Source organism: Lycorma delicatula, chromosome 9 (assembly GCF_047948215.1).
Source record: "Lycorma delicatula isolate Av1 chromosome 9, ASM4794821v1, whole genome shotgun sequence".
NCBI classification, from domain to species: Eukaryota; Metazoa; Arthropoda; class Insecta; order Hemiptera; family Fulgoridae; genus Lycorma; species Lycorma delicatula.
This window is the reverse complement of record NC_134463.1, coordinates 24114913-24133223: the sequence shown is the minus strand read 5'-3', so window position 1 is coordinate 24133223 and position 18311 is coordinate 24114913. Positions and strand designations below refer to the sequence as shown.

At 29.7% G+C, this 18311-nt stretch overlaps 1 protein-coding gene across 1 annotated transcript in view; it reads right to left on the bottom strand.

Annotated features, from left to right (window-relative positions):
* The window catches only part of Myo95E (Myosin 95E), a 231765-nt gene that overhangs the window by 13327 nt on the left and 200127 nt on the right, over positions 1-18311 (bottom strand). The window contains exons 20-24 of the mRNA XM_075375247.1: positions 17157-17243; positions 12751-12888; positions 7324-7430; positions 6208-6343; positions 3776-3928 (exon numbers count right to left, since the gene is read on the bottom strand). Of these exons, the coding sequence (XP_075231362.1) occupies positions 3776-3928; positions 6208-6343; positions 7324-7430; positions 12751-12888; positions 17157-17243 (621 nt within the window). The remainder of the gene's footprint in view (positions 1-3775; positions 3929-6207; positions 6344-7323; positions 7431-12750; positions 12889-17156; positions 17244-18311) is intronic.

Sequence of the window (18311 nt, the reverse complement as noted above, 5' to 3'; positions counted from 1 at the left end):
TTTATTACAATGCTTTAACAATTATTATTATCAAAAAAACACAGTATTTGTTATATGTTTAAAGAAAAACCTTACATGGAACATGTAAGGTTGATTAAAAAAAAGTATTATACTTACTTTACATAGTGAGCTTCTTCTGCTGAAATATCTTCACTTATACGCTATAAATCTTCCATGTAATTATTTTCTTTACGCATACATGACATTTTTTTTTTGGAAAAAAATACTTGGTAAGGCATAGTATTACAAATAATAAAAAAATGTTACTTTACTTAAAATCCACCTTTAATCTTCATTTAAATTTAAAATACCTGCTTAGTTTAGACATCTAAAAAAAATTATAGGTCACTACAAGAGCAGACACGTCGCATTTTTCACAGTTGTGTAAGCATGTCCTACTGTTGCTAAAACAGATTCCTCTATTCCTGATGTCTTCTTTTATCAAGGATCTGATTTTTTCTGTCAAAACTTTTTACCATGAAGATAATGTATTTCACGTATTCAAAATGAACTTATTCGATTTTGGTAAATTTGGGCAGAAATTTAAAACAAACAAACAATCACAGTATATACAAACTATCGATCGACCATTCTGAGTTTTTCAGTTCTTGTACTTTCATTAAGTCAACAAATTTTGTATCTATGGTTTGCATAAATGGAGTTAATGTGTTTAACAACTAATTTACTTATTTTAAAGTGGACAGCAGTTTTTTTTTATGTTCAGTATATTCTTTAGGCTTTTATATATACTTTAATATATGTATTCTCTATTATTATATATACTTTTTAATGCGTTTCAAGTTAGTTTAAAGCAAATAAAATATAAACAATAAAAGATGTGATGAGAGTAGCTTGTAATTCAATAAAAGCTGTTATGTTAGTGGCCTGTGTTTCATGTTTGGTTGTTTGTGTAGAATATTATGCATCTTATTTAATGTGAATGTGAAAAAGTGATAAAAAAATGGCAAAACATGCTTACATTCTGGACTACTTCAGTTAGCTTCAAAAATTGTTAAACCAAAAAGAGGGACATTACAATGCCTACAACGTGTAAATACACCTGTATACATGCAGATGAACCTGTAACTGATGAAGTTCGTTTTCTGGGTTCCAAAAATGGACCTTAAAAAATTGTGTTTGGTGATAATGATTTGCAAGTAGAGAAAGATGGAAAATAATCAGAAAATGAAGAACTTGATGAAAACAGAGGGAATGATTTATTTATTTTGATTTATTTTAATCCATTTGGTTCAATTAGTATTCCAGCTAGATTGGTATAAAATTCACCCATGGCTTGAATACAGTATTATAAATGATGCTGCATTTCTTTGCCTATCTATTTTATCATCTCCAAACTCAAGGCACAAAAAGTGAATTGCTTAGTTTTTCATAAATGAAGTTACACTAATAAGAGAAGAGCAACAGAATCTAACTCTGGTTTCAAGGAACATGAGAACAACTTGGCCCATAAACATTCTAGTTGCTAAGGAGTTTTCAAAAATTTTAAAACTAAGTTTGGGGAAATTTTTTAGAATTAATGGAACCTATAGGGAAAATAGATTCAAGGGTTAAAAAAAGTTAAAGGGTTAAAAGTGACTCTAAAAGAGAAAAATTTACTCATCGTGATATTCAAAATGAAGTTCTTAGCATCATGATATGAGCAATAACGTGTTTAGAAGATAAAACAGATTTTCAGTATTTTGCTCTAATGGTTGACAAGTCAAAAGATTGTTCAAAACCTGAGCAATTATCAATAGTGATTCATTACTATTTAGATGGGAGTATATATGAAAGATTTCTAGGCTTTGAACCTGAAAAAAAATCGGATGCTTCTTTATTAATTTGTATTAAACAAAAACTAGGAAACTGTGAAATTGATTTAAACTATAGTGTTGCACAAAAGTAACACAGAGCTGCAGCTATGAGTGGCTCTTGTGCAGTTGTTCAAATTCTTTTAAGGAAAGAAATTCCACAAGTCATCTACACACACACTGTATGAACCATAAATTAAATTTCATTAAAGCGGCAACATGGACAGGGATCAAGTAAGCTACAAATTTTTTATGATAATACGGGACTTATGTTTTCATGAGAGGGTAGGCAGTCCATCAAATGTTTATAGATACACCAGTAAAAATGAACATAGGAAAAGTGGAATTGAAAAAGTTAAGTGACACTTGATGGCTCATCAAGTGTTGACACTGATAGGCTCTATCAGTATGCTTCATGTTTGGCTGAGAAGAAGACAACTGAAGCTATTATTGCAGGCAAGTAAATATCTTGGGTGAAAATCAAAACAAGCTGCAGAAACATCAGGATTGAATGCTAAACTGAACTTTTCCTTTATTTTTCATTTATGCCCTGTTCACACATTTATTGAAAGAATGCAAGTAACTATCTGACTATCCACCAGGGCAAAGATGGCGATCAATTTGTTTGCAGCTACAACGGATGTCTTCAACCAAATGTGTTTCTGATACAGGTTTCACTTCTGTATGGAACAAAAGTGTAGATATTCCAAACAAAAATAGGTGCTGATATTCCCATCTCTACTCTTGGCAGAATTCAAAAGTTACCAAAACATCTAGTGGAATATGTTTGTGATTTACCAAATAAAGATATTTTAAACTTGAAACATGTACATCCTATTGATTTCAAATCCCTAGCATTTGATAAAAATCTATATATTATAGACAGAAAAATTTTGAAAGAAGTTTTATTTCAAACCCTTCCTTTAAGTGATTCCTAAAGGAATCGCTTGTCAAAATCTTAAAAGTAAAATGTTCTTAGATGAAGAAATGTTAACACTATTAGCAGAAAATTAATCATGGAACACTAATTCGTAGAAAGTAGAAATAAAAATATTTAAAAAATTTCATTTCAAGGTATAAACAACAAACCGGAGTGAAGATGAAACTACTCGCATTCCTCATGTTGTTAGAGCAATACAAACAAGCATTAAACAACTCATACAAACTGATTCAAATAGCAGTGACTATCCCAGCACATTCTGCATCATGTAGAAGAAAATTTTCATGTATGCAACATGTAAAGAAAATTATATGTCTGATGAACATATTCGCTATTTACCTCTACTTGCAATAAAAAGGACTTTGAACAAGAACATTGATTAGAAATGATTAATTGATGATTTTGCTGTTACTCAATAATCAAAGAATTAATCTGTTTTAAAATTAAATAAAATCCTGTTTATACTATTTTGGATTCAAAGTATTTTATTTTGCTTAATATTTCAGCTTTTCAGTTTTAGCTAATCAATTATAATTTGTATTTGTATTACAATAAAATGTTATCAATTTCTAATTATAATTTTTATCGGTTGTGGCATATAATTTTTATTTGTTAGCAATGATTTAAACACTGTATAGTTAATATATTGTCATTTTGTATAAATAAAATGTATATACACCCATGAGATGAATGACAACTTTTGTAGCATGTAAAAATGTCCTGCCTGACTGAGATTCAAACCTGGGACCTCCGGATAGAAGGCCGAGACACTACCACTCGTGCCACGGAGGCCGGCAATAAATATATTAAAATTGGATTTCAAACATTTGGAACAGATAGTTAAGAGATGATTTTAATACTGGAGTATTTGAGTGAATTACAATACCATTTCATCATTTTATCAGTTACTTTACTTACATTCTAACACATCTGTAAATGTTATTTGGAGCGATAAATAAGAAAAAAAAATAATTTGGATGAAAATGTTTCTTATATAGATTACTCAAACTGTTTAAAAACTTACCGCTCTAACATGGAAGACAGCAACATCATCCAAATATGGGGAAAGAGATAAACGATAAATTTCAGTAGCAGGAACTCTATATTTAATTTGTAATGTTCTTTGATCAAGAATTAACATAGAACTTGTTGAAAGCACAAATAAAATTGGAACAAACTGTAAAAAAAACAATATTGTTATGTACTTAATTACACTGTGATTTTAAATATTTACTACACCTTTACATAGATGCATTACTATTATTTTATATAATCATTATTTTTTTATACAAAATTAAATATAACTCCTAATCTTAATTACTTATTGATTTTGTAATTAGTAATGATGATGTACAGCTGAAGTGGCAAAGCAAAGTCTTGGTTGATGGTTATGATAAAAAGTAAAAGAGGAAGTACCTTAGAAGGGTCATGCACCATGGAAGGAAAGGATTCTACGGACACATCAAGGATTCTAGGGACACATGGATCAGATTATAGAGAACACTTGGTACATCATTTGGACTGATCTGAAGAGGCTTACTGAGAATTATGAAGCCTAGAGGGCTGCTGCAAACTATTTATAGGTTTGTTTACAAAGAAAATGACCACTGTTTTTATCAAGAGGTTTTATGTGCTTTCTCTTGATGCTTCATGACAAATTTCAATTAGTTCCTTTTTGTAATTGTAGAAATGGACAACTACCAATTCTGATGAGATTTACATACGGTATAATTATATAGTCATCTGAATGAAGTGTTTATTTGCTTTAAGTAATATGACCAGCAATTTAAATTTATGTTACTATCTATGATAATATTAATATTAAATAACACCAAATTAACTGATACAGTACGAAATATCATTAATCAGTGTCAAGACTGCTATTTTCATTATAACTTGACACTATTCAAAAAGACTGCAAAGTAACTTTGTGGAAATCCACTCTTTATAACTATAATGATGATTAATATTCATTTTTATTTTAAAGTAACTTACAGTCTGTGGGTATGCAATCAGGAAAATATACTTTTGGCAACAAAATCAAAAGTGCATCAGATTATTAAAAATAAATACGAGGCATAGGATAAGTATGATTTTATGCACTGTTTCTGTATGCAGTAAATGTAAGAAATGTGCAGTGTCTTGAAGTAAGGCACTATTTCTATTTGGAAATAAAATTCAGGGCACAATTATGAGTAATGATTTAAGTATTGTCTACTTTTGATTATTTTCCTTATTGTCATTATTTTTTTGTAATTTTAATTCTTAAGCAACACTACAATTCTGCCCCTACTTGAATATAGTGTTGTCTACCTCAATATTCAATACAGCATTAATTTCCTTACTTTCCATTTTATCAATTTTTAAACAGAATTTGGTCTGAGCAATGAAATTTGTGAAACTTAGCAAAGACTTGTGCTAGGAAAACCTAGCACACGTAAATATTTCTTTATTTCTTTTAGTTATTAATTTTTGTTTCCCCTGAAAAATTAACGCCAACAGTAAATCTTAACATTTCAATTTTCTGTCCTTAAATTGTTACTCTCTCTCAAATTTTTCTTTTGATTATTGCTTCCTTTATATATGAGTTTATAAGCAACTAGGACAGGATATGTTTTTTCTCTTTCTTTACAATTACGTAAATGAGCAGCTGATCTATTATTATTATTAGAGTTCTGTAAAATTGGAAGTAATTCTTTTTTATTATAAACTCCACACTTTATATTATAAACCTTGGAATTTATTGTATAATAACTATTTACATTATAATCATATTCTCTTACTGAAGTACAGATAAAATTAATCTGGATTATGGAGTCCCATGGACCCCCTCTGTGTTCATTATCCTCACATCCTTATAAGGATAATGAACACAATCATCCAGGTTTACATATAGTCATTCCCTACTTTAAAATAAGTAATAATCATGTAACCAGAGGGAGGCGCAGCACATCACACACCATCTTGAAATGGTGAAACATTTCATACAACAGTGTGTATTGCATCTATGTATGTATGCAGTAGTCCTATATTCTTTCCAGATATAAAAACTATGTTCATGCAAATTTCAGCTCAATCAGTCGAGTAGTTTTTGCATGAAAGAGTAAAAGACTTAGAAACATCACTAGATTTATAGATAAATAGATGGATACACATATAATAGACACTATATATATATATATATATATATATACACACACACACACACACACAATAGATAAATACAAGTTCAAATGTAGGAGAATATTTCAAAAGAAATAAAAAATCTAGCAAGGTGTGATATAAAGAAAGCCTTTGAAAGTGTTGGACACTGTATGTGGCTATATTGCCTAAAAGATCCAAACACAGAGGAAAGGAAAATAATAAGACTTATTCTTATTTAAGAATAAGATTAATACTTGAAGAAGAAAAAATTCAATCAATGTAAATAACTGACATATATAAATTAATACAAACCTTGCCACTAGAGCGTGTTATTTTATTAATAATATCAGCAAATACAACATATTGGTCATTATTTTCAACACATATTTTTTTCCATTGTACATTTTGCCTTAATCTTACATAATCACCAAGAAATGGATGAGATACGCTGTAACAAGAAAAAAAAATGAATATATATTTAACTTTTTATTAACTGCCATGTAAATCATTACTGATAGATGGCAAGATTTTCCCAGTTACTAAGCATATCTAAGATACATAAGTGACTGTTTTTTGCTTCAAACTGTGTATGTTGATTTGACATGCTTTTCCATACTAAAATAATCGAGTACATGTTATAGCAAGCCCAAAATGATGTTTTACCCTCCGCCAAAGTCAGTAGCACTATTTCCTTTAAATATCCAGCCAGTAAAAAACTATTACCTTAAAAGTGTGTTTTTGTCAGTGTGTTGCAGTTAGCAATATTTTCTCTTTTTTTAAATATCAGCTCTCCCTCTCTCTCTTTATTTAAATTTTTGTGCCACTTAAATTTTTTTTAGCAGCAGCAGACTGTTTTTATTTTTTTTATGCTTTTTATATTTGTAATCTTTACTTTCCATCAAAGTTTATTGTATAAGTCTTTACAAGCAGTTTTTATAATTTTTATTTTTTCTAATAAAATATAGTATAAATGAAACAAAAGATTATGAAATTGAGGTAAAAATTGTTTCACATGATGGATTGTGTTTTTTTTTATTTTAATGAAAAATGTTATTTGTATTATGCTGTTCAAAATTAAAAAAATCAAATATATTACAGAGTAAGAGTACACAGAGTATATTTTTTCAAGCAGGCTGTGTATATCACAGGTGACTACAACAGTGTGTTTCAGATTACAAACGGCTGAATCTGATAGAAAATTAATGTATTTTCCACAAAAGGTTGTGTGGATCACATTTTTACTTGACTGAACTTTATTCACTATATATAATTAACAAACAAAAAAACAATGTTGCAGTATTATATTAAAGGTATTAAAGAAGAGAATAGCTGGTCAGCAATGGATTATTTTCAAAAAAGTGATCTATCTGGTAATTGGAGTGATATTATCAATAAAGAAAAAAATAATAATGCTGTATTTGTACATACCTTCTTGGATATGAGGATTTTCTTTCTTTGAAAATGATACTGGCAGTAACTTTTTCTCGCATTCTATTCCTAGCAGTTTGGTCAAATCTTAAACGATATTTATGGCACTAGAACAGAACCGATTATTATAATATAATAAACAGTATTTGTTATGAAGAAAATTTTGGAGGAACAAGATGAATCAAAATGCCTAAAACTAATGTACAGCTGTTCAAATATTATAAATTATTAATAGATATAAAACATCAAATCAGGGAATTAAGTTCCATGACGAATGGTATTCCTCAACTGAAGAAATGCAATAATGTAGATATGATTTTTATTTTACAAATGTAAATCTCTATGAGTAAAATTAGAATTTTCCAATATTAAATTACAGTGGAAAAGTCAACATTTCATGGTAGCACAATAAGACTAATACTTGTCTATAAAGTTTATATGTTTTAATATTTGAAGAAAAATCTTAAAATATTTTTTTGGTTAATTTTGGTACTTTGAAATCTCCTCTTCCTAACAGTAAAATTATTTTATTCCAACAGGAATATAATAAGTTCTATAAATAATTTACAAAAAAATAAATTAGATGTATGTATGAACAAACTTAATTTGTCTTCATAAAAAATTAACAAATCATTTCTTCAAAAAGAAAGATATAAGAAAGATTTAATTATTTATTGCATCGCTTGCAATACTATTTTTTTTAGTTACTATTTTTTTCTGTTGGGTAGCAGCAAAAGAGGATTGCAAAATATAATGTTGGTGTAATGGTAATTTTATTGAGCCTTATTTTTAAATGAAATATTTAAAATTATGAATAGTAATAATTTTAGGTAGATTTATATTTAAAGGTTTTTGAATCATAATAAAATTCATAACTTGAGTTCTAGAAAAACTAGAGGCATGAATTTAAAAAAAAAAAAAAAAAGGTAAATCAGTCTATCAACAGTCTTATTTGTTCTGAAAATTTCTTTTGATATACTTTCTAAAACGTTAGTTAAAAAGTTCTGAAAGATTGTCTTAAAAAATTATATTTTCTATAATTATTTTAATTATTATTATTATTTTAATTTGATACTGATAAATACTACCGCTAATACTGAAGGTTTGTTTTTTACTTTTTTAATGTTGAAATAAAGAGATAATTGCAAAGATATAATTTTTTTTCATAAGCTACAAATTTTTCATTCTCATCCTTATTTTAGAAGTTAGCTAGAACCATAACTTTAAGTAATAAAGTAATAAAGTAATAAATACCTTCAATACAAAACCAAGTTTACTAACATTACTCCCATTTGTTAATATTGTAACAAGACCAATATAATGGACCTGGGTAACAGATTCCTTCCAATTAAGAGGAAAGTATGAGAAAATAATAATGAAAAGAATCCAGAAGGGAAACTAAACAGGATTCTTTTCTCAGGCTGACAGATCTTTTTAACAATCTTTCTTTGCAATACTGTCAATGGCACACCTCCAACAACTGTTGTTTGATGAGAAGGGTTACTGGACTGGAAGAGGAATTCATAGGAAAATGTAAGGGCACAGACGATGAGAATTCTCATGCTTCAACAGGGTCCAATTCTGCAGTTCAAGAGAATATAAATGCTTCAGAACCAGTGAGTTAAGGGTCAGTATTAAGCAAAGCTGTATATGACGCAACTGTGAGACAGCATTATCAGTCAGCGAATAGTAACAATGAGTAAAGTGTATGTCACAAGCATTCCAGAGTGTACAGTGGATGATTGCAAGAAGTTGTTCGATGAGTTATTAAAAAGCGAAAGTGATGTATTAAAAATTCATTCATAAGCGTAGGGTAGTTTTATTGTAAACAGAAAATTTATGTGCAGAGAATGAAATTGGATTTCAAGGGAGATCAAGTTACTCAAACTAGACTAGTGATAACTGATAAGATATAAGATCCAAATATGACCAAAATAATGAATACTTATGATTTTGTCACAATCTCTGCATTATATTAATGGTTGTTCCCATAATGTGATCAGGGTTTTAACAACTTTTAAGATAATAAAATAAAAATTTTAAATTATAAAAAAAAACTAGAAAGGTTAATTTTACCATTTTCTGAGATAAACATTGAACTCAAAAATAAAATATTTTTGTATATTGTAAATTTTTCCTCTTTCATGAAGTTTATAAATATTTATAAAAAAATGTAAAAATATAAAAAGAATACAAAAAACCATACACCTCCAAGTATTGATAGTATGAAGGTAGAGTTATTAAAACACAGAGGAAGGACATGCAGTGATGAATATTGCAAATTTGGAGAGTGAACAAAATGCCGGCCCAATTAGAATGAAACAACAAAGTGACCAATCTCTAAGGAATAGATGAAGTCGAGTTACTAAAATTACAGGGGAATATCACTGCTATATAGTGCATTTAAGTTATTCACAAGCTGTGTAGTGCACGTTATTACAAAAGTTATTTAAGAGAAGCTAGAAAAAAGGCACAATAACATTTGATTTTTTTTTTAACTATTTGAGAAGCATTTTACTACTGAAGAAGACTTAGGAGTACAATAAGAAGACATGTATGTTTGAAATGATTAATTTTTTTAAATAAAATTTATGATGAACTTAATGACATATTATGAAATAATAATGGAGAATGCAAAATTACCAACAAAATTGATTAAGTTCACTAAAGTGTGAGTTAAATATATAGTGTAGGTCAGTAAGAATGAAAGGAAAGGAATCAGAATGCTTAGAGATTGAAACTGGAGTAATGTAATGAGATTGTTCTTTCCTAACCTGTTTAAAATTTTGCTACAAAAGGTTCTGAAAAAATTATAAATTAGAAGAAAAGTATTGTAATATTAAGGATGAAATATTTTCTTTTGCTGATGATAGTGTGATACTTGGATAACAAGAGTAGGAAACTTTAAGGACTGCTGTCATATTTATTTTAGTAGCATAGAAAGTGGGGCTAAAAAAAATCCATTTGAATGTATAGAGAAGAGTTGAGCTGATTTCTGTTTAATACTTCAGAAGCACAGTAGATTGGAAAATAACACGAAACAGAAAATATTGGCACAAATAAGGTCTACAGAAGGATACTTCTGTCCCTTGAATTGTTCAGCAATTCTGTCACAAAAGACTAAATTTAAGACTGTATAATATAATTGCACAACCAATGCAAGTTTATAGAGCAGAATAATAAAAACTAATTAAACAATGGGAAAAAGACTGAACATCTTTGAAAATAAAGTCACAAAAAACATTTTGAGTAAGACAATGGATAATGGAGGAAGAAACTTTTTAATATTTAAGGACTTTTCCAGAAAGAATGAATAATCATGGCTCCTGATTGATTCAATACTTGGGAAATGTATTGGAGAGAAGAAAAAATTATTAAAGGAGTCTAAATGGGAAAATTACATCCAAGATGACCATTGGGAGGACCCAACTTGTGGTGGGGATGGAGTTATGAAGGATCTTGAAATATTGAAAGCTAAGAAAGTGGTGAGTGATAGATGGAGGGGGCTAAAGAATAAGGATTGAATTAACTTTGATTCAAACAGCAGTTAAATAAATATTTATGAGTTTGTGACCTTTAGCAGAACACTATAACCAATAATTAATATATATGGTTGACAAATCATGTTTATTACACATACCTATAGCAGAAAATTATATGTAGTACAAATATATGGTAGTAATTAAGATAATTAAAATAAAGCCAGTATTTATTTAAGCTCTAGTGCTTAAAACTTTTGAATCAATTGAATGATTTTCAGAAATTCAAGTTTTCTTTTTTTATAAGATGTGTTTAGGTTCCTGAATTTGTCATTTTTAGGATTTGTTATTTTTTGTATGGAAGAATTTAATTTCTTATGATTCATTGTATTTATTTTTGTATTAAATTTTAGATCCATCTCTATGTATATGCTTTTTAATTAAATTAAGGTTTTATTTAACTTTTATTTTTCAAATTTTCATACTCAATTATTTTGATCATTACTGGGCTGAGTTTCATAATTCAAATTTCATTCTATTTAGAATTTCTGAAAATTAATTTTTTATTTTACTCCTAAATCTAATTTTAACCCTTTTAATATTTTGTAGTATGATTAATAAAATTAAAACTTTGATGTGTTAAAAAGTTCATAGAATTATATTTCTATTCTTATACCATTTCTTATTTGATTGCTACTAATGAAGTACTATTTACATCAATGAATATACTGCTTTGTATCACTGATAAATGCTTAATCTTATATTTCATTATTGTTATTGTTAGATTTTATTTTTCTCCAGCATAGCCCATTACATCATCCAAAAGGAAATATTTATATTTTAAATTTAGTAATTTACTTCTCTCAATTTCTTATTTAAACAATGAAATTTTATTTCAAATATAGTGTTTATTTTAAGACTTTTTCAAATCCTCTGGCTTCCCATACCTTTGTGAAGTCAATAAGAAGAATCTAACCATCAACCATGAAGCAGAATCCATTCCAGCCATTAAAGAATAAGTCTACTTAGTGTAGACTCTCTGGCCATTGGAGAGTAAAGCCTGGACTGCCAGGAACTGTCAGCGTAATGGATTACAGGCCTTAAAATTTAATTATGCAAGTAATTTAAAAATGTTTTTTAGTCCCTAAAGTGAATACTACTGATTGCACCAGAATTATGATTTCAAAGTTAAGGTGTTAATTAAGTTTTTATTATTTTTTTTATTTGTAATGCAATTTTTTTTTATTATTATTAATATTTGTTTTATAACATATAGATACAAAAAACAAATAAATAGGTCTAAAATTACCTATAACACAGTTAAAAATTAATTAAAAAATAAACAGTACTTTTATCCAAAAATAATGTGTTAATAGTTTTCATTTAAAGTAGCTATACCTCTTTTAAGTTAACAAAAATACTAGTGTATGAATCCCACATCCAGCCAAATTAATTTTTTTTGTAATTAAGGTTAATAAAAAATTTATTACTTTCTAAAAACATTTCCCATACTTATTTAATTTAAATATGAAGTGAAAGGCCATATACATAAATATATAGTTAGACCATCCGAATACTAGGGCAAAACTGTTCCTATTATATTAGCAATATCAGTGCCATTCTAAACTTCAACAATATTGTAATATTAGTACCAGGTTTATTAAATGAGACTGTTACAGGGTCAGTCTTTCAAGAAATTTTCAAAACATAATTTTGACATTGTAATATACGCAATATTAAGAATGAAGAAATTGGGTGTTAATGGAAAAGAAAGTAAAGTTATTTCTAACATGTAGATGGGTTGAATGATTGTAATAATTTAGAACTGACCAATGCAAGAATAGAATTGTAAGATATAATTAAATATAATTTATAATATGTATGAAAAATGTAAGAACAGTAGTATAAGTTACAAACTACATTACAAATTAAAAATTATGCAACTTACCCTCCATTTATGATGTAATCGTCTTAAAAGAAGGCTAGTTTCTGCAAGGCGTCTATGACATGGAGGCCAATCTCTACAAATAGGTGAATCACAGTCAGTAGGCAGCTCTTGAGCCAATTTTAATAAAAATTGTCTTCTCTAAAAATGAAATATAATTAAAAATAAAATATAACATAAAATAAATAATATTATCATTAAAAACCAATCTAAGAAGAAAACGATTATATTCTTTATTTCAGATAAAATAAAGTATGAAATATAAGTTCAAAAATGTCGGATTTAAATATGACAATTATGAACTCAAAAATGTGAAAATAATAAATTCTTTTGTTAATGAACCAAAATATAAAACTTGTGTAAATAATAAATTTAAATATACACACATCTTACATTAAACAAGTCAATTCTGGGAAAATTTTGCTGTTCTTCACCTCTGACAAAGTAATGAGTTACACACAAATTTCAAAAGATCACATGAGGTACTTATGAATTATTATTTATACAATCAGACATTCTGATGCTGATTCTGTAGTGAGAACACAAAACTGATTTTCATTCATATTTTTAGAACATACTGATTTTCAGACTAAATAGTATGATTACAGAGGAAAAATTAGATTTTGAAAAGAAAAAACAATAAGTTCAACTACCTGAATGAGACTCTTGCAGAAATTTCTTATTAAATACTGTTTAATTAGCTATATTTTTAAAATTAATCTAGAAAAGGTAATTGAAAACATAATCGTTAAACATACATTTTACCTCCTTGGCTTTAATAAATATTATCCCTGACTATTTTTTATTTTTATCATTTAACAGTTTATCCTAGAATGAAAAATCAAACAGAATAGGTAAATAAATCATAAATAAAATGATTTAATTTAGATCTTTAATAGTAGATGACTGAAGAATAAGAAGTGGAAAATGTAAGATATTTTTAAATTCGGCAAAGAGCAACACATAAATAGAAGAAAATTTTTTAAAATTAAGGTAAACCAATCAAAATAAATACATGTTAGAATGATAAATGTTAGAAATTTTTTTTATGGTAAAGTTTTTTCTTAACTCATATTATGATATTTAAAATTTACACTAATAATAACTATATGTAATTTTCAACACTATTATTTAACATCAGCTGTTCACCATAAAAAACAAATTATGAATTGTTTTTATGAATATTGGGATATTATCAATTAACAAAATTTTTCAATTATTGTTATGCACATAACATATTTAGATTTTGTACAACTTTATTTTTATGGGGATGGGTGGGAAGTCCCATTACTCTAGTTATGAAATTATTAGAATAGGTGTAGCTTACCATCTGTGATCTAAAACGTCTGTATGAGTTCCATCACGTTCAAAGCACAGTTGTATGTTGCAGATGTTCATCCGCAACAGCGTATCAGGGGTGATCATTTCAAATGCTGACCAAACAGTGTCTTGGAGCTGCTTGTTGTTAATGTATCTGCATTTTCAGATCTCTTCTAATATAAAACCCCACAGTGCATTGTCAGGTGTGGTGAAGTCGGGCTTCTTGCTGGCCAAGAAGCCGGTAACTCTTCTGACCCATGTCCCGATCCAACAATTTGGAAAAAGTTTGTTGAGGCGGCTGCAGACATTCAAAGCAAAATGTGCTGAGCAATGTCTTGCCGAAAGATAGTGATGTCAGCGATCCCTTTTGACGTTAATTCTGGAAGCAATCACTGATCGATCATTCTCAGATAACTATACTGATTAACTGCATCAGCAAAAAAATAAGGACGAGATGTTCAGCTGTCATCCCAGCCCAAATCATAATATGAGGTGGATGGTATTCAATTTTCTCAAAAAAGTGAGGATTGTCTTTCGCCCAGAAAAAACATTTCAGTTATAACAGCTTTGATAAATCACACACTCATCTGAGAACATGACATTCTTTTTATCATTTGCTCTCAGAAAGGTTTTAAGCAATAACTGACATGCACAAACACGTCGATCAATATCACTGTCACTCAACTCATTAACTGTGGCTGGTTGAAAAATTTAACTTTCAAGTCCTTCCACATATGGTCTCAAATTATTGACCTTGGAATGCCTAACTTTGCAGAATGTTTGTGTGTTCATTTCATCGGTGATTGTTGAATCGATGCCTCCACCGCAGCATATGTCTCAGCTCAAATATTTGGCTCCCCACTGTGTGTGCATCAAGAACACTTCCCGTTGCAAAAGTCTTCTTCTCCCCATGTCAGTAATGTTTGCCATGGTGACGATTTCCTAAAATGCAGAAAGAAGTCTTTCATAACGTTCTCCAATGTTTTACCAGTGTCTGAACATTCATAGACCCACACATAAGCTAACAAATGTTCTTTGACAGTGAATGCACTGGTTCCACACTTGACTATGACTAAGGTTATCCCACCATGAATGAACACTCTGGATGATCCCCATCCTTTGCACATTTTCCAGCAGTGAGCGGTGAGAATTGGTAGCAGTAGAACATGATTAAGCTGAATTTATTACAAGGGACTTCCCGCTATCTCGTACAACAAAAAAAAAAAAGATGAATTTTCATTTGAAATGAAGAAAAATGAGGTAAAAAATGTCTAATTGTAGTTAAATGTTAGTCGGAATTGGGTGGAATAATCCATGGATTCCAATGGACTTCACATGCTGATATGCAATAAATCTGCCTCAATAAGGAAGGCAATAGGGAACTACTTCATAACCTTATTAAACCTGACATGGAAGTTGTTATTTTTAGAATGGCAATGCATTTTTGGGACCAACTTTGTCTCATGTAAGGTTCCATACAACTAGCCCACCGAGCTGGTTGTTAGGTTAACTTGACATCACAAATCAGATGATTTCAAAGTCGAGAGTTCTAAGGTTTAAATCCTACAGTAAAGGCTTTTATACAGATTTGAATACTACATCATGGATACTGGTGTTCTTTGGTAGTGGGTTTCAATTAACCACATATCTCAGGAATGGCCAACCTGTGACTGTAGAAGACTTCACTTCATTTACATTCATACACATTATTCTCATTCATCATCAGAAGTAATATCTTACGATGGTTTCAGAGGCTAAACAGAAAAAGAGGTTCCACACAACTCTTATGTTAATAGGTGCTGAACATACATACTGTTGCCACATACACGCTGAGCTTCATATTGGCGGGTGCAACACTAGCTGCTCAAATATCAGCAGCAGTACAGTATACGTACACGCCGGCACAAGCACCACTCCCCACCAATCTCTGTAACTCTCTCACCACAGCGGTGCTGTGGTCCCACCATTCACAGGTGCCTATAAAAGAGCAAATGGCAGAATGAATTTTCAATTCGTCACCGACCACTGCCTGGAGAAGATGGAAGAAGAAAGAAGTTCCCTGGCCGGCTCAACATATGACCTCTCTGCAGATGCCAACATCCCTGCGGAAGCAGTAGACCTGCCCAGCCCACCGAGGGAGTCACTGGGCACAGATGCTACCTTCTCACTCCAGCTTACTGGGCTTCAAGTTTCCTGGTCGGCAGTCCGATAGTGGTGGTATCATCGGCAGGAGCTAGCCCAGCATGGGATTGCTCGGGGAGAACTGCTTCAGCTGGGCTGATGGAAGACGATTGATGCCCACCCTACACTGCAGGGCTCTGGATCACAGATCCACCACTGCCATGCTGTAGTGAGGACCAACTGCTGCTGAGGGGAAGCTTGGTCTGATTCCAACAGATGAGCCAACATCGCTGGAGACCAGTTTCCGAACCCAACAGTCCTTCTCAGGGCTACCTAAAAAACGCACAAACAGCCCTTTTCTGGGACATCATTCCAAAAACCTCAAACAGCCCTTTTCAGGGTTACCACAAGGTTTTACAGTACCATGTGCTGTCGAAGCCATTTGACAATACATACATACAAGTTTTAAGAGGAAAAAATATGATTAATTAATAAAACTTTAATTTTTAGTTTGATGGTGTTATTTGGTTTTTTAAAACTTTATTAATATTCAATGCTATTTTGATAGTATTATTTCTTTATAAGGTAAAAAAACAAAAGCTGAAGTACAATTTTCATAAATTCAAACAGCTCTACATGAAATTGCATCATCATCTCTCCAACTTGCACAACTTTTTTTTTTCAACAGAATTAGTCCTAATACTTACTACCATGCAAAAATTGTCAACTATAATTTAAACTGTTACTGAGATATAAAACTGAATACACATCAATAAACATATATAGTTATAGTCAAAAGACTTTAGTATTTTTGAATTAAACTAAAATATGAAGAAATAAAAATTGGGGTATAGTTAATTATTTTTAATGAAGTTAATAATAATTTTTGTGCATTATAACAGCTGAAATAGTAAAAATTAAATGACATATTCTACAAAGACTTTAATAAAAATACTTTAAACATTCACCTTCCATCTGACAAAATGCCTTTGAATAACTCTAACAGCCCATTCTATTTGTTTTCTTCGTTTTAAAACCCTATACTCTTCTCGTGCCTGAAAAAAAAATAAAAATATTTAGATGTTGATGTTAGCAATAGAAATTTATATTACTGAGTGTGACTAATAAGTATTTAGTGAAAGTTGCAGCAGGGAGCAGTATAAAGTATTCTGCTCTGTTACCATGACAACCGCAATTTCTGCACTCACTTTCTCATAGGTAAAATTTAGTACACTAGAAAATCCACTTTGTTATATCCTAAACAGTGCGAATATACCTGTTTCTGGGTCTTTACCATCATTCAAACCATTTCACTGCTGAGTTTACTTTTTTATCAGAATCTGTGATCCAGCTCACCTTCTATTTCTGGGTCATCTGGACTTTCATCATCAAAAAGTTGTTTATGTGGTGATCTGTTTATTTGCTAGATTTATTAAATTTGACAGATTTAATATAAAAATATTGTCATTACAAATTAGCTAAATCTGTTTATTTGCTAGTCCTTGATCTATTTTGGTTCGTCAAAAACCAATTTTTAATACTAATAGTGGATGAAGGCTAAGTAAAGTAGTAGAAGAATAAACAGCTTTCTCTTAGTACAATTTTTTTTCTTCATTACCTCTCAGTATTATATCTAAAATGTCCTTGCAATTAGCACCTCCATCACGTTATGCAATTTAGTGATTAAAGATGCAAGGAGAACAAGAGTGTTTAAAATGATAAAGGAAAAAAATAATCATCATACGAAACCTTTTAACTTAAACCAGTTAAATACCAATTTTTTTTCTTTAAAAACTCATGTAAAGTTTATAATAATAGTCTAGTTCGATCTAAATGTTACTTTCTTATCAGATTTTGCGTAGCAATACAAATTAAGAGTTCGGTATTAAAACTGTTTGTTCAAGTGATCAGAATAAGATTTTAATCTACTTTTCCTATTTAAAATACAGAATAAGTTGTTCTTAAAATATATGTAGAATTTTATTTTCTTAGAATAAAAAATAAAATTTAACTTAAGTGATAATTACGTACATTTTACACAAAAGTGTAACTAAATAAAGCCCTAATTAAAGAAATATAGACCTAACAATATACTAAAAAATACTGCAGTGATTTTCTCCTTT